Source organism: Prionailurus viverrinus, chromosome A3 (assembly GCF_022837055.1).
Source record: "Prionailurus viverrinus isolate Anna chromosome A3, UM_Priviv_1.0, whole genome shotgun sequence".
In the NCBI taxonomy this organism is placed as follows: Eukaryota; Metazoa; Chordata; class Mammalia; order Carnivora; family Felidae; genus Prionailurus; species Prionailurus viverrinus.
In genome coordinates, this window is record NC_062563.1 from 120,142,120 (window position 1) to 120,159,709 (window position 17,590).

At 44.1% G+C, this 17,590-nt stretch overlaps 1 protein-coding gene across 4 annotated transcripts in view; it reads right to left on the minus strand.

Annotated features, from left to right (window-relative positions):
• SELENOI (selenoprotein I) overlaps positions 1 to 9,180 on the minus strand; it is a 40,776-nt gene extending 31,596 nt beyond the window's left edge. Inside the window, exon 1 of one of the 4 annotated variants that reach the window (XM_047854655.1) lies at positions 8,963 to 9,168. In XM_047854655.1, the coding sequence (XP_047710611.1) occupies positions 8,963 to 9,019 (57 nt within the window). In that variant the 5' untranslated portion in view covers positions 9,020 to 9,168. Of the gene's footprint in view, positions 1 to 8,962 lie in introns of all 4 variants that reach the window. The other 3 variants (XM_047854657.1, XM_047854656.1, XM_047854658.1) reach the window with 3 other exon arrangements.
• Between the last annotated feature and the right edge of the window lie 8,410 nt (positions 9,181 to 17,590).

Sequence of the window (17,590 nt, forward strand, 5' to 3'; positions counted from 1 at the left end):
CTAAACTTAAATAATCTATAATAAATTCTAAGAAGGGAGGACAAAAGCAGGGGTCATGTAGTGAAGAAACTAGAAATCCTTACAGAGGAAATCTGTATTATCAAATGTATGGGAAACACATGGAAGGTACTGCAGATTCTTAAACAGGAGAGTAACATTTGAGAAGATTTACCTACTCTGCCAGTTGATATGACTAAATAGAGGAGAAATCTGAAGGCCAAGACTATCAGTGGGACCCAAGCTAGACGGTGACCTGTCAGTTACTCTTCCCATTCATTAAGTTGTCACCCTTAACTTACTTTCTTAAAATACCCTTTCTCTTATAAGTTCTTGTGGTGTGGGTTCACATGTCCATTTATGGTAGCCAATGCTGACAAACAGGGAAGCACAAATGTCAAGTTTTATTTCCTATTGACTTAACATTAATATAGCACTATGTGCCAGGTGCTTTACAAATAGTAACTCACTCAATTTTGGTAATGATCCTATGAGGCAGATCATTATCAAAATTGAGTGAGTTACTATTTGTAAATGTTACAATCTGTGATCTATTCACAGATGAGGAAACCTGGTCAGAGAAGACACTGTTACTCACGGTCATAACGCTAGTATGTAGTTTCTAACTTAATATTAGTCCCAGGGGTGTCTGGGTGGCTCAGTCGGTTAAGTGTCCGACTCTTGATTTTGGCTCAGGTCACGATCTCACAGTTTCATGAGTGTGAGCCCTGTGTGGGGCTCTGCACACTGACCAGGCGGAGCCTGCTTGGGATTCTCCCTCTCTCCCTCTCTCTCTGCCCCTCCCCGACTTGCACTGTCTCTCTTAAATACTAAAAAAAACAAAAAACAAAAATTAGACCCAAAGCTACTTATTTAATCAAAAGACATTTACCTCAATTAAAGCTAATACTATATGAAATGTTCTTAATACTCAACAAAATGTAAGACTAGTAAATTTACAGTCATCTACTCACCTCTGGTAATAATTTTTAAATGGGGGGAAAAGAAAACAAAAACACGTCTTTCTTTTTCACTGTGCATGTTTCCCATCTGCAAATATTAGACACAAACCAAATCAGGCATGTCATTGAAGGTCTTTACTGGATGTTTCTATATCTGCTACAAAACACCCAGGAACTGCAAGGCAAAGCCTACCTTTCATTCTTAGATTTGAGAGGAAGCAAAGCATGAAGAAAATGGGCTCCGAACCCAGACCGCCTGGGTTCAAATCTCAGCTTTGGGACCTTGAACAAGTTACTTAAAAGCTCTGTGTCTCAGTAAAGTACTAGTACCTATACCTCAAGAGGCACTTGTGAACATTAAATGAGATAATATATGTAAAGCACTTAAAGCAATGCCTGCCATATAGTAAATGCTATATAAATGTCTGCTATCACTGTCATTATTATTACTCAGTATTTACAACAATATTGCCCTTGCCATTTCAACTTTCCTTCACTGGGCTCACCAGGCTCAGCCCGGTACCTCACAGAGCCACTTCCTTATGCCTAATTTACCATGGTCTTCCTGGTCTCTGTGCCTTGGTTCCCACTACCAGTCTCTCTAGAACATTTCTCCAACTCTCCCTGATGCGCTGGGCAAATTCTTTTTCAGCAAAGTTCTTCGCATTTTAACATTATAGGAGTTAGGAAAACAAGCCATCATCAGTGAATTGATATTTCAGAAAAGAGTAAAACAACCAAGATGTTTCTTCCAAATAGTACCTAAAAATAGACCTACCTTCTTCCCACCACCTTGACTTTTCTCTGTCATTCCGCAGCAGTCCCCCACCCAGCCCTCTTTCGCTCCTTCTGAGAGACTCCTCTGCCTCTGCCAACTACAAAAATAATTCTCTCCGTGAGCCATTTACAAATCTATACCTAAGGCCACTAAAATGCTTTTCAAGCCTTATAAATGTGTTTATAGGTGGGAATGGGCAGCTCCCCCGATCTACTTAAGGAGGCCACGCACAACTAAAGATGAGTTACGTCTGAACTAACTGTAACGTATCTAGATAATGCCATCACTAACATGTCATACTACAGCTGGCCTGCAGCCGTAAGTGAAAATCAGGTTTAAGAATTTCTCATGTGTCTACTGTGGCCCAGAAGAAAAGCGTTCTGATCTTTGATATCATTACAGAATAGTCCTCTAGTAGAGAACAATGCATCCATACGTGCTATTTCTTTAGAACATGAAGTCTTCTTTGTTTCAACTCCCCGTCCACAAACCACACCTTCACAGGGCCCCATCCAAGAGAAGAGCCCTGCGCAAAAGATTTCTGTTATCCGGCCAGATTCAGCATCATTTATCACTTAAATTATACTTATGCTTCTGTGCTAGAAGGGTCAGTCTCTCATGAGTTTGTTTACTCGGGAGATAGGAAATCAAGAAGGTTAAATCTTAGACAAAACAAATGTCAGGTGCTATTCTTGCCAAGGTGCCTTTCCAGAGTTAATGCTTCACAAAACCCTTATTGCGGTGACTGCTGCCTCTACCCACCCAGTCATCTTACCAGAGAACCTGAGTCATCCCAGACACCTACCCCCCCATCCCTCATCCCTTCCCTCACACCACCAACACCTCCAGCTGGTCACTCATCGTGTTCTGTCAGTTTGCGATCTTAAATCAGGGATCACAAACAGGGATCGGGAGGATAAACTGAACACAGCAGGCCTGAATGAAGTTTGCGGACTGGTAGGGAGATGGCAAACTGGAGAGCAAATACCTTTTTGAAAGAGGGCAGGCACTATTTAGCTCCAGGGGAGTCTTGCCAAGAGGAAGTTCTGGGCCGATGTTTCCACTCTTCTAGTTTTCCTTTTTTCTTTTTTTAAGTAGGTTCAGGCCCAGCACAGAGCCCATCATGGGGCTCGAACTCATGACCCTGAGATCAAGACCTGAGCTGAGATCAAGAGTCGGCCGCTCAACCGGGCCACCCAGTCGCCCCTCGCTATTCTGGTTTTTCAAACTAGCCCAGAAATCTGGATTTTTTATGGGGAAGACGCCAATTTTTGAAACAAAGTACGCGTGGGCCAAATTAAACATATCTGCTGGCCAAATTCAGTGGGCAGGTTAACCAGCTTTTACTTCTATCTTTAAAATACCCACGCCACTGCTTTTAGATTCAGGCCTTCCTCATTTCTCACCTAAGTTTATGCAGAAGGATCCTAAAAGGTCTCCAGATTACTCCATCCGTTTAGGAAGCTGCCAAGGCAACCTTCCTAAAATTAAAATCTGCTCCTGTTTAAAATCAAACAGCTGCCCCAAGCCTAGAGCATGACAATGTGCCTAAAAATCACCTGAGGTATTTAACATGCTGATAACAGTGATCTACCTAATCTGGATCTCCCAAAGTCAGGCTAGGAATCTGCTATTTAAACACTTTCCCAGGCGATGCTGATGCTGATAGTCCTTAGGCCACAGATCTCCCTAAAGGATAAAATCTAGAAGCCCTTTCCACCAAAGCAGCCCCTGTGACAGAGCCCCACCTCCCTCTCTTCAGCCTCATCTCCTGCCCCTCCGCCATATGCCTAACATCTGCCTTCTTAGGGTTCCCAGCAAATACTCCCGGACCTTCACTCCTTTTACAATCCACTGCTCCTCTGTTCCTTTACTCCCGATTCATCATCTGGTCACGCGAGACCCACTCAGCTTGATCTTTCTAGATTGAGCTCTGCCTTTCCCTCCATCCTCTCCCTGAAGCCTTTCTCAGCTTTAACCCTCACTCCCTGGAGCTGCTTCCCTATCCTCTCCCACCGTGCCGGGCACTTACCTAACTGCACTTACTATCTATAGCTGTCTATCTACTTGCCCATATGCCACTAGCTTAATTTTGCAGCCCCAGTGCTATGCCTGACACAGACCAGGCTCTCAATAGATGCTTACTGAATACACGGAATCAAACTGTATGAACCAGTAAGGGCGAAGGCTAGATTCTTTGAGCATTTCCATCAGGATGCACACAGTCTCTCTTTACAACCTGTTAACTGCGATATACTAATTAATTCACAATTATCATAGGTCCCGTAATCAGGCTGTTGTTGACATGCAAGGTAGAACAACCGTAACAGCAGAAACCAATTCATCATAAAATTATTCGCATGAAACCAAACAAGATATTTCAAAGCACACTCACCTCCTCTCTGAAGCAAAATGATACAATTTGAAACTGACTGTTACACTGTCAATTAAACTATGCCTCCCCCAGGCCAGATTACATAAACCACGATAGACGTTTCACCCTTAGCTAAGTGGCAAAATCCTTCAACTATAAAGACCTGTCCAAAGAAAGGACAGGTAGAAAGGAGGACTAAGCCTCACAAAGGTAAAATCCCTCAATATAATTGTCCAAAGGTACATGAATAAGCAACAGAGAAAATGGCAGTTAAACCCCTGACATCTTCACATTCAAAATACAGAAGTATCCTTCTGATATCCAGGAGATGGACAGCTCCCTTTTACCACACTTCCAAAATGTTTTATATTCTTCTACACTTTCATTCCTTCGATAAATATTTCTTGAGCGCCTATTCTGTTCATACACTAGACCCTGGTCATGTTGAATAAGACAGCTATAGGCCCCACCCTCCCAGAGCTCATATTCTAACAGAGAAGGCAGACTCTCAAGTAATGATTCACCTGCTTAATAAAACTGGTAACTCGATGGAGAACACAGGTGTTAAGACAGCACATAACATACAATCCATCCCATGCCTTCTTCTGCACCGAAAAGCAATTGTCTTAGTTGCTTACTACTGAAATCTAATTACCACTCTACGTGTGCACAACCTATCCGCAGTTACTCTGAATAACAGCCAGGTTGCCAACTGTAGCTCTCAGATGTACCTCTAGGGAGACAAAGAAATTAAACTAACCAGAAGTAATTTTGCCACCAGCAGCTTTTATACTATCAAGTTTTCTCTACATCTCTTTGCTGTCATATACAGGGTCACCTTAGGGAATAAAAATCTCTTGACTGTTTTGAGTCTCTACCCATTTATGGGATGATCTTCTTCAGAAGCTGTTTTAGAGGCGCCTGGGTAGCTCAGTCGATTAAGCGTCCAACTTCGGCTCAGATCATGATTTCATGGTTCATGAGTTCAAGCCCCACATCGGGCTCTCTGCTATCAGCGTGGAGCCCGCCTTGGATCCTCTGTCCCCCTCTCTCTCTGTCCCTACACGGCTCGCATGCGCGCACGCATGGGTGGTCTCTGTCTCTCAAAAATAACCTTTTTTTTTTTTTTTTAAAGCTGCTTTAGGGGCGTCTGGATGGCGCAGTCAGTCAAGTGCCTGACTCTTGAGCTCGGCTCAGGTCATGATCTCACAGTTTGTGAGTTTGAGCCCCACATCAGGCTGTGCTGATGGTGCAGAGCCTGCTTGGGATTCTGTCTCTTCCTCTCTCTGCCTCTCCTCAATTTGTGCTCTCTCTCAAAATAAAAAAATAAACTTAAAAAAAAAAAAGCTGTTTTAATTCAGTAAGTATTTATAAAGCACTTACTGGTGAAGACCACACAATGGGAATGTGTGATCTTTAGGAAGGAAGTGTCTCTAGGGCAATTCACATTCCAGTGAAACTGACTACACAGATTCTTCCTGAGACACCTTTAGATTCATATTTTTAATATAAACACAATACTCAGTAAGGAACCCTCTACTAGAAGAAGCTGAGGTTATACATTTGTGACCCTCCTTCTTTTAAAATAACATCAACGCACTATATTTTCGTGAACGTTGGACACTTGTTAAAATGACCTTTGTTTTCCAGGATGATGGGAAATCTGCTGTCAGACACAGGAAGTGAGTCAGGTAATGGAAGAGTGGAAAAGATAGGAATAGAAAAGCACACTAAAATTTCCTGTAGACTAGAACACCTACCTAGTTGGAAATATAAATTTAGGGAACACTGCTTATAAGAAAAAGTAGATTCCATATTACAGACACTGCTGCAAAGGAAACAGCTATCCTACTGGCACTTACCCAGAAAGCAGATCCTAGTAGGGGAAAAAAGTTTGTTTTTTGTTTTTTGGTTTTTTTAACAGAATTGTCAAATTGGCTCGCATACAACACCCAGTGCTCATCCCAACAAGTGCCATCCTCAATGCCCATCACCCATTTTCCGCTCTCCCCCCTCCCAGAAAAAGTTTTATATGTCAATATTTACAGTGCAGAAGAGATAACAGAAAGGGGGGTAGAGCTGAAGGCAAAACAGGAGGTATCTGGGTTAATGACCTTCTTTAATGAAGTTGTAAAGCCCTAGTCATGGTTACCGAGAAGGCTCTGGAACTTCTTTCCACTTAAGTTTTAAGACATGTCAGTACCCCAGGTCAAAATTGTATGATACTACATTGCTTGAAAGCATTGGAATGTATTATATGACTTGCTACGGTCCTTTACAGTTTCTCCAGTTCCAACTAGGCCAAATCCATTATGATCTCCTTCAGCAATCCATTCATTCTACATATGTTTAATGGGTTCTTAGTATGCACAACAGTACTGTGCTCAGGTCGTGGTGGTCCGTACAAGTCTAACCTTGGATATTACATTCTAATAGGGAAACACACTAACAAATTCCATAAGGGAGCAGAGGGTGCTCTGACAGCACACTTAAGGGGAGAGGAGAGGGGCACCTGGGTGGCCAAGTTGGTTAAGCGTCCAACTTCAGCTCAGGTCATAATCTCACCGTTCGTGGGTTTGAGCCCTGCATCAGGCTCTGTGCTGATAGCTCGAAGCCCAGAGCCTGCTTCCGATTCTGTGTCTCCGGCTCTCTCTGCTCCTCCCCTGCATGTGCTCTGTCTCTCTCTCTCAAAAAATAAACATTTTGTTTTTTTGAAAAGAGAAGAGAGGAGAGCTTAGGGAATGCTTCTCTGAGGAAGTACCATTTAAGACATGAAGATGAACATAAACGGGAAGGGAAGCTACATTTCTGGCGGAAGTAACAACGTTACTTAAAGATCTGAGCAAAAAAAAAAAAAAAATGGCAGGAGGGAGGAGACGGCTACTAATGCTGTCAGGGGCAGAGAGTGAGAGGCATGACATGGACATGAAGCTGAAGACCAGCAAGGACCATGACATTCAGAGTCATGTAGATCATGTTATGGACTGTTTGGACCTCATTCCAAGAGCAATGAGAGGACAGTAGTGGGTTTTAAGCAAAGGAGTGATGTGACCAGATGCACATTTTTTTTTTAAAGATCACTATGAACCAGAGAAAAGACTATGAGGGAAAAGGGAATGTGGGCAAGCAACCAAATAAAGTAGTACCAGATTATAACCCCAAGTATAAACTAAATATTCATGAACCCACATTGATATAAATAGTTGGATAAATATACAATGGGAAGAAAAGACAAATCTCCCGTACATAATTGCAAACAAATTATGTCACTACTCTGCCCTCAAGGAGGGAGGGCATACCTCTCCACTCTCAAGTGAGGGCTGTGCAGAGTGAGTTCCTTCCAAAGAGAGTAACCTTACAGGGAGAAATCTAACAAACACTACGTTGGTCAGGTGATCCAAATCAATATCAACAGTGAGTGACAAGTCATACTGATAGCACGTACTTATCACATGACGCAATGAAATGGCACTTCATCTAATGCTCTTCCTCCCCAAACCCCATAACCCTTACCTAATCATGAGAACATCAGACAAATCCCAAGTGAGGGACATTCTACAAAATACATAGCCAGAACTCCTCAAAACTATCCAGGTTACCAAAAACAAGGGAAGTCTGAGAAATCGTCACAGCCGAGAGGAGCCTAAGGAGACAGGACGACTAAATGAAATGTGATCTCCTAGATGAGATCCCACAACAGAAAAAGAGCCTTGGGTAGAAACTAAGGAGATCTGAGTACAGACCTCAGTTAATAATGTGTAAATATTGGTTAACTGTGACAAATGTACCATACTAATCTAAGATGTTAATAGAGAAAACCGGGTATGAAGCATAGGGAAACTCTACTATCTTCACAATTTTTCTGTGAATCTATTCTAAAAGTATTCTAAAATAAAAAGATGACTTAAAGCGTACGTGGGAAGAGTGGTAATGGAACCACTCGTCTAGCTTTGGCTAAAAATGATAGAAGGTACAGGACCTAGTGATTCACTAGTTGGTGGGTGAGGCAGAGGAATTGAGAGTGAAAGCGACACAGAGAGCAAGGATGAAAGGTTACAGCCCAGATTTCAGGCTAGGAAAACTGGATGGGCAGGGGAGTCATTCACTGATAAGGGAGCAGCGGAGTAAAACCAGATTTGGAGGAAAGTTAACAACCAGCATTGACTGGAGGCTCATTACGTGTCAGGCCCTTCGCAAATTCCTATAATCATTTTGCACCATAGAGACTATTATTTGGCCCAAAGCCAAGTAAAGAAATTAGAGTTTGGGATCAGGTTTCTATGTGCTCCAAAGCCCGCGCTCTTTCTACTACACAGTTCGTTCGGTGCACATTTACTTCATCTGGCAGCCCAAGCGCCACAAGCTACTGAAGTGGAGTGCATCAGCAGTGCGACCTCAGTAGTTACTCCTACTCCCCGGGCCTCATCTGCCAAAGACTAGCTCCATCTGAAGTTGTGTGCAAGAGGCGGGTGGAGATTTCATTAAAATGAAGACAATTAAGACACCACGAAAGGAACTGCATCAGCTAATAATGATGATGGTGGTGGTGGTAATGATGAAGACGAAGTAAAGAAGCGCAGGGAATTCTCTGGTTCCACTCCCGTGGAGAGGTCTCCTGAGGTAGAGGCAATCCCCCGGGGAGGGTACCGAGTCAAGGCGGCGGCCCTAGGATGCTCCCACGCACCTTGACCCCTAAGCCCCAGGTCTCGGCAGGACCCCCGGGGAAACGCCGGCCAGCCCGCCCGCCCAGGGCCACGCGGCACAAGGTGACACGGACCGCGCCTGCCCCTCAGCCGCCAGGGAGAGGCCGGGACGAGAAGGGAGAGGGACGTCCGCGGGGCCCCGCGCTACCTTGTACTTATCAAAGCCAGCCAGCTGCTCCGGGCTCACGTATTCGTAACCAGCCATGACGACCCCAACACCGAGCGCCCACTCGGCAGCGACTCTCCGCGACGAGGTGCGGAAACACGAGCACCACACCGGCAGAGCAAGGATGGGAAGGCTTGGGCAGGCAAAGGTGGTAGGAGAGCTGCGCTCCGCCCACCGCGCACGCGTAGCGGCCTCAGGCCACTTCCGCCGCCTCCCAGGGCGCAAGCGCAGCCTCCACCTCTCCCCGCCCACCGAGGGAGGAACGCTAGCCTGCTCACGAGGTCCGCCCCCTCACGCCGTCGCAGTCCAATCAGCGTGGATCGGACAACACGAAGTCCCGCCTTCCGGGTCTTCTCGTCTCTTCATTCGCTAACGTCAAAATTGGTGAGCTGAAGTAAGGCGAGAGTGGAGGTAAAAGGTCAATTTCCCAGGGGGCCTTGCTCCTCCCTCCGGGGGTTGGGGCGGTTCTCTGGTTTCGTTCGGGTTGCGGCGGTTGTCTGCGAACCAGTTCAGAAGTACCCAGGAAGGATCCGTGACGTGAACTTGCCAGAGAAAGGGTGTGTGCCCGGCGCGCTGCGGCTCCTGGCAGGCTGTAGGAGCTCAGGAAGGTGACTGGACGTAGAGAAACCAGTGGGGAGCCTCGGGGAAAGGCTTTTTCCGTCTGTAAAGTGGCGTGGAAGGGCGCTGGAGACGAACCCCTCAGACCTCTTGGCTCTCCGCTCTGTCAAACTGTTGCAAATTGAAATCGCTCACGTCTCCAACCAGATAAAAGCACTGGTCTCTGAGTCTCTAGGGATCTCTAAGTGCGTTTGCAGGAAGTGCATGCACGTAACTGGAGCCAATAGTAGAAAGAACACTAGATCAATGGCTAGTGTGTATCGAGCTAATAATAAAATTTAATAATAGTAATAATTGCTCCCTTTTCTTTTTTTGAGCACCTTCTATAAGGGGAACTTTATATACATTATCACCAACCCCCATAACACTACTATTAAGTGGAAGGCACTTTCCCTATTTCGCAGATTAGGAAATAAAAACTCAGATTACCTAACTTGCCCAGGATCAGGCCATTAATTATACAGCTCGGAAGTGGTCAACCCAACACGAAATGAGGTTCTTGGTGTCGGAAACCACTACCTAAGAAAGATTCTCAGTCTCCGGGTCTCTGAAACAAGGGTGATTCTTTTAAGATCTCTTATGTTCCTTATATTAACTCGTTAAACATAATTATCGGGTGCTCAATATATGCCAAGAATGTTATTATTTCTGCGTGTGTCTCATCTCACTTTCTAAAGTACAAGGTTCTTATGAGGTAATAGATATAAAGCATCTATCATCACACCTGATACATGGCAGATGATCAATAAACTTGAACATCATTTTCCTTCACTTGTCCTAAGGAAAGGACCTGTATCTTGTACACCTTAATTTTCCCTTGTTCTTATAGTCCAGTGCCTTGCAGATAATACATGGTCAATACCTTTCCTTGAATGAATGAGCAGCGATCTCTCTGCTCTGCTGTGCGGTGTCTGCTTTGAGGACATTAGAAATGTGGATCTCCCTTTAATCTAGGAAGAAAATTGCCTCTAATGAAAGGAAAACGATGAAACCACCTTCTTCGACGTGTAAAAGTTATTTCCTTTGTGCATGTACTGTATTTAAATCTCTTCTGTGTACTGATAAGAAAACTGAATTGACAAGGTCTCTGCCCTAAATATGTGTTTTGGACAATGTATTAATCAGACTGAGGCTACCGTCCCAAGTAATATGCTACAGATTTCATCTGCTGTGTGTTTCTTCTAATCAATATGAAGAGAAAAGAAAAAATCTTCGCATCAAATGCTTGTTGATATAAGGCCTGTGTTTATCCATCACCTACTGACGCTTATCTGTCCTCTCTGTCTCATACACTGACCACGCTTTCTGCTTTCCAAAATAATCATCATAGAAAATATTTGTGCTAGAAGCAATGTTACCACCTTTGTAATATAAACTGGAAAAAAAAAGTGTTTTCATTCGTGGCATTCCTGCTTTATTTAGGTTTAAGTATGAAGGTGTCAGATAAATAGATACCTAGAAAATTGGAAGTTAAGGACTAACATAGTTAAAAACTCCAACATAAGTTATTAAAGCCATAAAAATGGCCGAGGTTTCCCAAGGAAGGTTATAAAAAGATACTGATTTGGTTTGCATTTGAAAATAATACTGATGCCTTTATGGTAAGTTCTATGATTTTCCAAGGAATTTGGTATCTCACTAGATCAGCTTAACAAGCCTGAGCCATGGGCCAGATAGTTGTTCTAATTGTACAGAACAGAACGGCAGAAGTATTCTATTATATCTCACGCAAAAATTACCCAGTGTGTGGTAAAGTTGAAATAAGAGCACGGGTCATCAAATTTTTAAATAATTTTAAAATAACTTTTCCACTACACCTTGCTTCTACAAGTTACCACAGTAAGATATTTAAAAAGGGAGGGGCGCCTGGGTGGCTCAGTCGGTTAAGCGTCCGACTTCAGCTCAGGTCACGATCTCACCAACCGTGAGTTCCAGCCCCGCCTGGGGCTCTGGGCTGATGGCTCAGAGTCTGGAACCTGCTTCCGGTTCTGTGTCTCCCTTTCTCTCTGCCCCTCCCCCGTTCATGCTCTGTCTCTCTCTGTCTCAAAAATAAACGTTAAAAAAAAAAGAAAATTTAAAAATAAAATAAAACAAATAAATAAAAGATATTTAAAAAGGGAAAATTCACAAGTCAGTTTTAAATCAAGGCTAGAGGGGGGTAAAAAAAAAAAAAAAAAAAACCTAGGAAAGAACTGAACAGACTCATTAAATTGCTTATTGTTTCCTAAAAATAGAATTCCCTTGCTAGAGTGAACCTTCTCTAGTTAAGTTTTGTCTGCTTGGTTTTTGCTGTATTTCACATTTTTCAAAAACATAATCCCAAGTAAAAATGTGTAGAGAACTCTATTTGAGTGGGTCGTCAATTATCACAGAAAAGATCTGTGCAACATACTGAGATTCAGTATAAGCTAATACTGCTTTGTACTTCCCACTCCCCAAGTCAGTAGAGGCTCTCTGCTGTTCTGTGACTTGTCATCCCACCTGCCTCCCAATGGTTTTCTGGTCATTTTTGTTCCCTTAACCTTTGAATACAAACTCAATTGTGTCCATAGTCATTCAAAACCCAGATAATCACTGTAAAGTTTCAACCTAGTGTCATATGAAGTAAGAATAAAATGACAGGGGCGCCTGGGTGGCTCAGTTGGTTAAGTGTGCGGATTTGGCTCAGGTCATGATCTCACAGTTCATGAGTTCGAGCCCCGTGTCAGCCTCTGTGCTGACAGCTCAGAGCCTGGAGCCTGCTTCCGATTCTGTCTCCCTCTCTCTCTCTCTCTCTCTCTCTCTGCCCCTCTCCCACTCACGCTCTGTCTCTCAGAAATAAATGTCAAAAAAAAATTTTTTTTTAAAGAATAAAATGACAGGTCTAGTAATTTATTTACACTCTCTACATACTTACCATTCTTTGTTTTGGAGATGAATGATTATTCTTTTATAGCCATTATTCATGAGCATGGCTGTTACACATAAAAGGAGAGTTATTTTTAAAAAACTGATCTCAGGGGCACCTGGGTGGCTCAATGGGTTAAGCATCTGACTCTTAGCTTCAGCTCGGGTCCTGATCTCACCCTTCGTGAGTTCAAGCTCTTCAGTGGGCCCTGTGCTGACATCGCGGAGCCTGCTTGCAATTCTGTCTCCCTCTCTCTCTGCCCTTCCCTCTGCTCACTCTCTCGCTCACTCTCTCTCTCTCTCTCAAAAATAAATAAACTTAAAAAAAAAAAAAAACTGATCTCAGGCAGGGGCACCTGGCTGGCTCAGTCGGTGGAACATGCAACACTTGTTCTCGGGGTTATGAGTTCAAGCCCTATGTTGGGTGTAGAGATTACTTAAATATAAAATCTTTTTTTTTTTTTTTTTTAATTTTTTTTTCAACATTTATTTATTTTGGGGACAGAGAGAGACAGGGCATGAACGGGGGAGGGGCAGAGAGAGAGGGAGACACAGAATCGGAAACAGGCTCCAGGCTCTGAGCCATCAGCCCAGAGCCTGATGCGGGGCTCGAACTCACGGACCGCGAGATCGTGACCTGGCTGAAGTCGGACGCTTAACTGACTGCGCCACCCAGGCGCCCCTAAAATCTTTTTTTAAAAATTGATCTCAGGCAAAATTTTATAGTGGGAAAACTCTTATTTTGAGCATTCTTGAAGTTCTGGCAATGACCCAGCATCTGATTTTCCAAGCAGAGAGTTGATACCCGTCCTACACAAACATCCCCCAGCCCCATTGTTATCGCACTAGAATGGAAGCAGAACTCTAGGTGAACCAACTACAAATCATTCAGATGGGTAGCCAGAGTGCCATCACCTCATCTCCTTATTCCTTTTTGCTTCATCTAATGCCAGGTCTGCAGATACAACCAAATATAACCACTATTCTTTTCATTATTATTATTATTATTATTATTTCAATTTGAACATAGAGCCATACAAGACACCCCATTTTTGAGGATTATTTTTGTCTTCCTAAAACTTTGAGTCATTGGAGTTGAGATCAACAGTTATTTAGTTTTCCGTGGAAGAGAAAGATACTAGCAGAGAAACCTAAGAGGACAAGAGAGAAGGGAATATTGCTGTAATTCATTTTCCTGTAAGAATCCCCAGAAATCTAGGGCAGGAGTTCAGGCAATGGTTGTCAACATAGATATCTACTGTATAGGGCTTTGAGATCTTCCTTGATATACCCAAGGCTGTGCGGCCTGCTAGACCAGAACTCTAGCAGAAGCTGGTTCTATTTTCAGGAAACAAGGCTTACAAATATGAAACAATGTGTAGAAATAGCAGTTCGTTATCTCCTCCTGTATTCTTGTTGCAGTCCAGCCATGTGCCAAATACAGATACCATTATAGACCATGGAGATGCAAAATGGAATAAAACGTGGATGCCACACAAGCGATACATTATTACTGCATTCTGTGAATGACCAGTACCATCCAATGCCCTAGCTCTTCAAAGTTTCTCTCTTCCCGCCTCCCACCACACCCCCTTTAAAAAGTTCACTGTTGGGGCGCCTGGGTGGCGCAGTCGGTTAAGCATCCGACTTCAGCTCAGGTCACGATCTCGCGGTCCGTGAGTTCGAGCCTCGCGTCAGGCTCTGGGCTGATGGCTCAGAGCCTGGAGCCTGTTTCCGATTCTGTGTCTCCCCCTCTCTCTGCCCCTCCCCCGTTCATGCTCCGTCTCTCTCTGTCCCCAAAATAAATAAACGTTAAAAAAAAAAAAAAAAGTTCACTGTTAGGGGCACCTGGCTGGTTCAGTCGGTTAAGCGTCCGACTTTAGCTCAGGTCATGATCTCGTGGTCAGTGTGTTCGAGCCCCGCATTGGGCTCTGTGCTAACAGCTCAGAACCTGGAGCCTGCTTTGGATTCTGTGTCTCCCTCTGTCTCTGCTCCTCCCCCACTCACGCTCTGTCTCTCTGTCTCTCAAAAATGAATAAGCGTTAAAAAAAAAAAAAAGAAAAGTTCACTGTTAAAAGTTTGAGATATTTTGTTTCAGAGAATTGACTTGAAGATTGGAAACAAAGGGTTGGAACCCAAACTAAACTTTCTAAAAACTCTGAAATCACATAGATGTTGATTTAACATTTAAATAAATAATCTAGGGGCACCTGGGTGCCTCAGTCAGTTCAGTGTCTGACTTCGGCTCAGGTCATGATCTCACAGTTCATGGGTTCAAGCCCCACATCAGGCTCTGTGCTGACCGCTTGCTCCGAGCAAGTGGTCAGCACAGAGCCTGGAGCCTGCTTCAGATTCTGTGTTTCCTTCTGTCTCTGCCCCTCCCCCGCTCACGCTTTGTCTCACTCTGTTTCTCAAAACTAAATAAATGGGAAAAAAATTTAAATAAATAATCTAGAGGATGAGATACAGAAACAGCTCTTCAAGTGTACTAAGGATACTATGATAGTCTTTCATAATGAAATTCTGTATCAGTTGGCATAAGCTGCAAGAAAATAAAAGGTTTTTTCTTTAATGTTTATTTATATTTGAGAGAGAGAGACAGAGACAGAGCATGAGTGGGGGAGAGGCAGAGAGAGAGACACACACACACAGAATCTAAACCTGGCTCCAGGCTCTAAGCTGTCAGCACAGAGCTGGACGCGGGGCTCGAACTACAAACCATGAGATCATAACCTGCGCCGAAGTCGGACGATTAACCAACTGAGCCACCCAGGTGCCCCAAGAAAATAAAAGGTGAAGCAGATGTAAAAGTTATTTATCACCACATAACAGATCATGCAAAACCTAGTAGCTTAAAATAACAGCCATTTTATTTGCTTATAATTCTGTGGGTTAGCAATTTGGAGTGGGCTTAGCTGGGCTGTTTCAAGAGGGGGTAAGTAGGAGCTGCAAGGCCTTTCAAAGCCTAGGCTCAGAAATCACACAGTGTCACTTCTGTCTCATTCTCCTGGACAAAGTAAATCACAAGGCCAGCCCAGATTCGTGGGAAGGAAAATAGATTTCACTTCTTGCAGAGAGAGAAGGAGACCCAGAATCCGAAGGAGGCTCCAGGCTCTGGGCTGTCAGCACAGAGCCCAACGCGGGGCTTGAACCCACAAACCACGCGATCATGACCTGAGTCAAAGTCGGATGCTTAACCCCGACTGAGCCACACAGACGCCTCTAGATTTCACTTCTTAATGGATGGAATGGCAAAGTCACCTGGCAAGGGGGCCTGCACAGAATGGGAGGGCATTATTGCAATCATCTTCGCAAACACTCTACCACCCCAGATTAGCTAGAATGAAGACGAGACAGTAAGGTAAGCTTCATCAGGAAAAGATTTCAAAACCACTAAATTGCCCGTGAATTCTTTTAAGGTATTGATCAAAAAGAAGTCAAAACAAACTAAAACAGTAAAACCCCTTGTCCCAAGGCTTTAATTAACATAAGCTGTCTCTTGCTTCCAAATCTCCCACCCACTCTCAACCCTCTCCACTCTGGTTTCCAACCTCACCAGCTGTCCTGAAATGGTTGCCTCGGGGCTCCTCACTTTGTTGTTAAATCAGATAGACTCTTTAAGACTTCTTATCTGACTTTTCATCGGCTTACACTGCCTGCTGTCTTTCCTTGAAACATCTTCCTCCCGTGATTGCTCTGAATTCTGTTTTTATTCTGGCTCCTCTTAACTCACACACACACACACACACACACACACACACACGGGCTTGATCCCCCTGTTTCTCTGCGCTTCTAGAGCATCCTGTGTGATGGGGCTCTTGAGCAAATGGCTAAGAAAGAATTCTCGAGACATCTTTGGTGCAAAAAGGTGATTTTATTAAAGCACGGGGACAGGACCTGCGGGAAGAAAGAGCTGCACTGGGGTTGTGAGGAGGGACTGATTATATACTTTTAAGTTAGTGGGGGTTAGGGATCGCGTAGGTCTCTAAGAAACTTGAAAGCAAGGCTTTTAGGACCTTGAGGGGCTAGCTACTGTTAAGATAAGGTTACTTTTAGTCTTTAATAAAACAAAACCATGAAGGAAGTAAGGCAGCCATGAGTTGCTTGAGGAAGGTCACGCTCTGTGTGTTTCAGGTGTCTATCAGTGGGCTGCAGGCTGTAAAGAGATTTAATTTCAGCTACATTTCTCTTGCCTTTGTTTCCCTTATCACTGTACATGTTATAAATCCTCTTTTTTTAATGTGTATTTATTTTTTAAGTTTATTTCTTTATTTTGAGAGAAAGAGAGGGAGAGAGAGAGAGCAAGTGAGCCTGAGTGGGGGAGGGGTAGAGAGAATGGAAGAGAGAGAATCCTAAGCAGGCTCCATGCTGTCAGCGCAGAGCCTGACATAGGGCTTGAACCCATGAAACTGTGAGATCACGGCCTGAGCCGAAATCAAGAGTCAGACACTTAACCAACTGAGGCACCCAGGCACCCCCTAATGTTTATTTATTTTTGAGAGAGAGAGCACGAGCTGGGGAGGGACAGAGAGGGGGGTGGAACAGAGGATCCAAAGCGGGCTCCGGGGTGACAGCACAGAGCCCGACGCGGGGGCTCGAAGTCACGAACTGTGAGATCGTGACCTGAGCCGAAGTCGGATGCTTAACCGACTGAGCCATCCAGGCGCCCCAGAAATTTTCTATTGTCTTATCTGTCTTACTGGATTCTGAGTGCCTTGAGGGTAAGGACCACAACTCTAAACCCCGGAACCTAGCATAATGCCTTGTACTCCGCAAGTCCTCAGTAAGTCCCCCCCCCCGCCTTGGTACTTTTATGGTTTTATTAACATAAACACAATGTGCATATGAGCTGTCTATTCACTTTTCTTCGTCGTGCAGCCTGGCATCAGGACTGGTGACTCTGATAGACAGTTGGGCTGTTCTTTCCACCATGGCTTCGCGGGTCTCCGGGGGGACACATTGTAGACAATCCCTGCACAGTGAGATTTGCTGCGCATCAGCAGCACTTCAAGCTCCCTGGTGTTGTGGACTAAGAACTTCCAGAAGCCACTGGGCAGCACATGCTTGGCTTTCTTGACGCTCCCATAACCAGTGTTGGGCATCGAC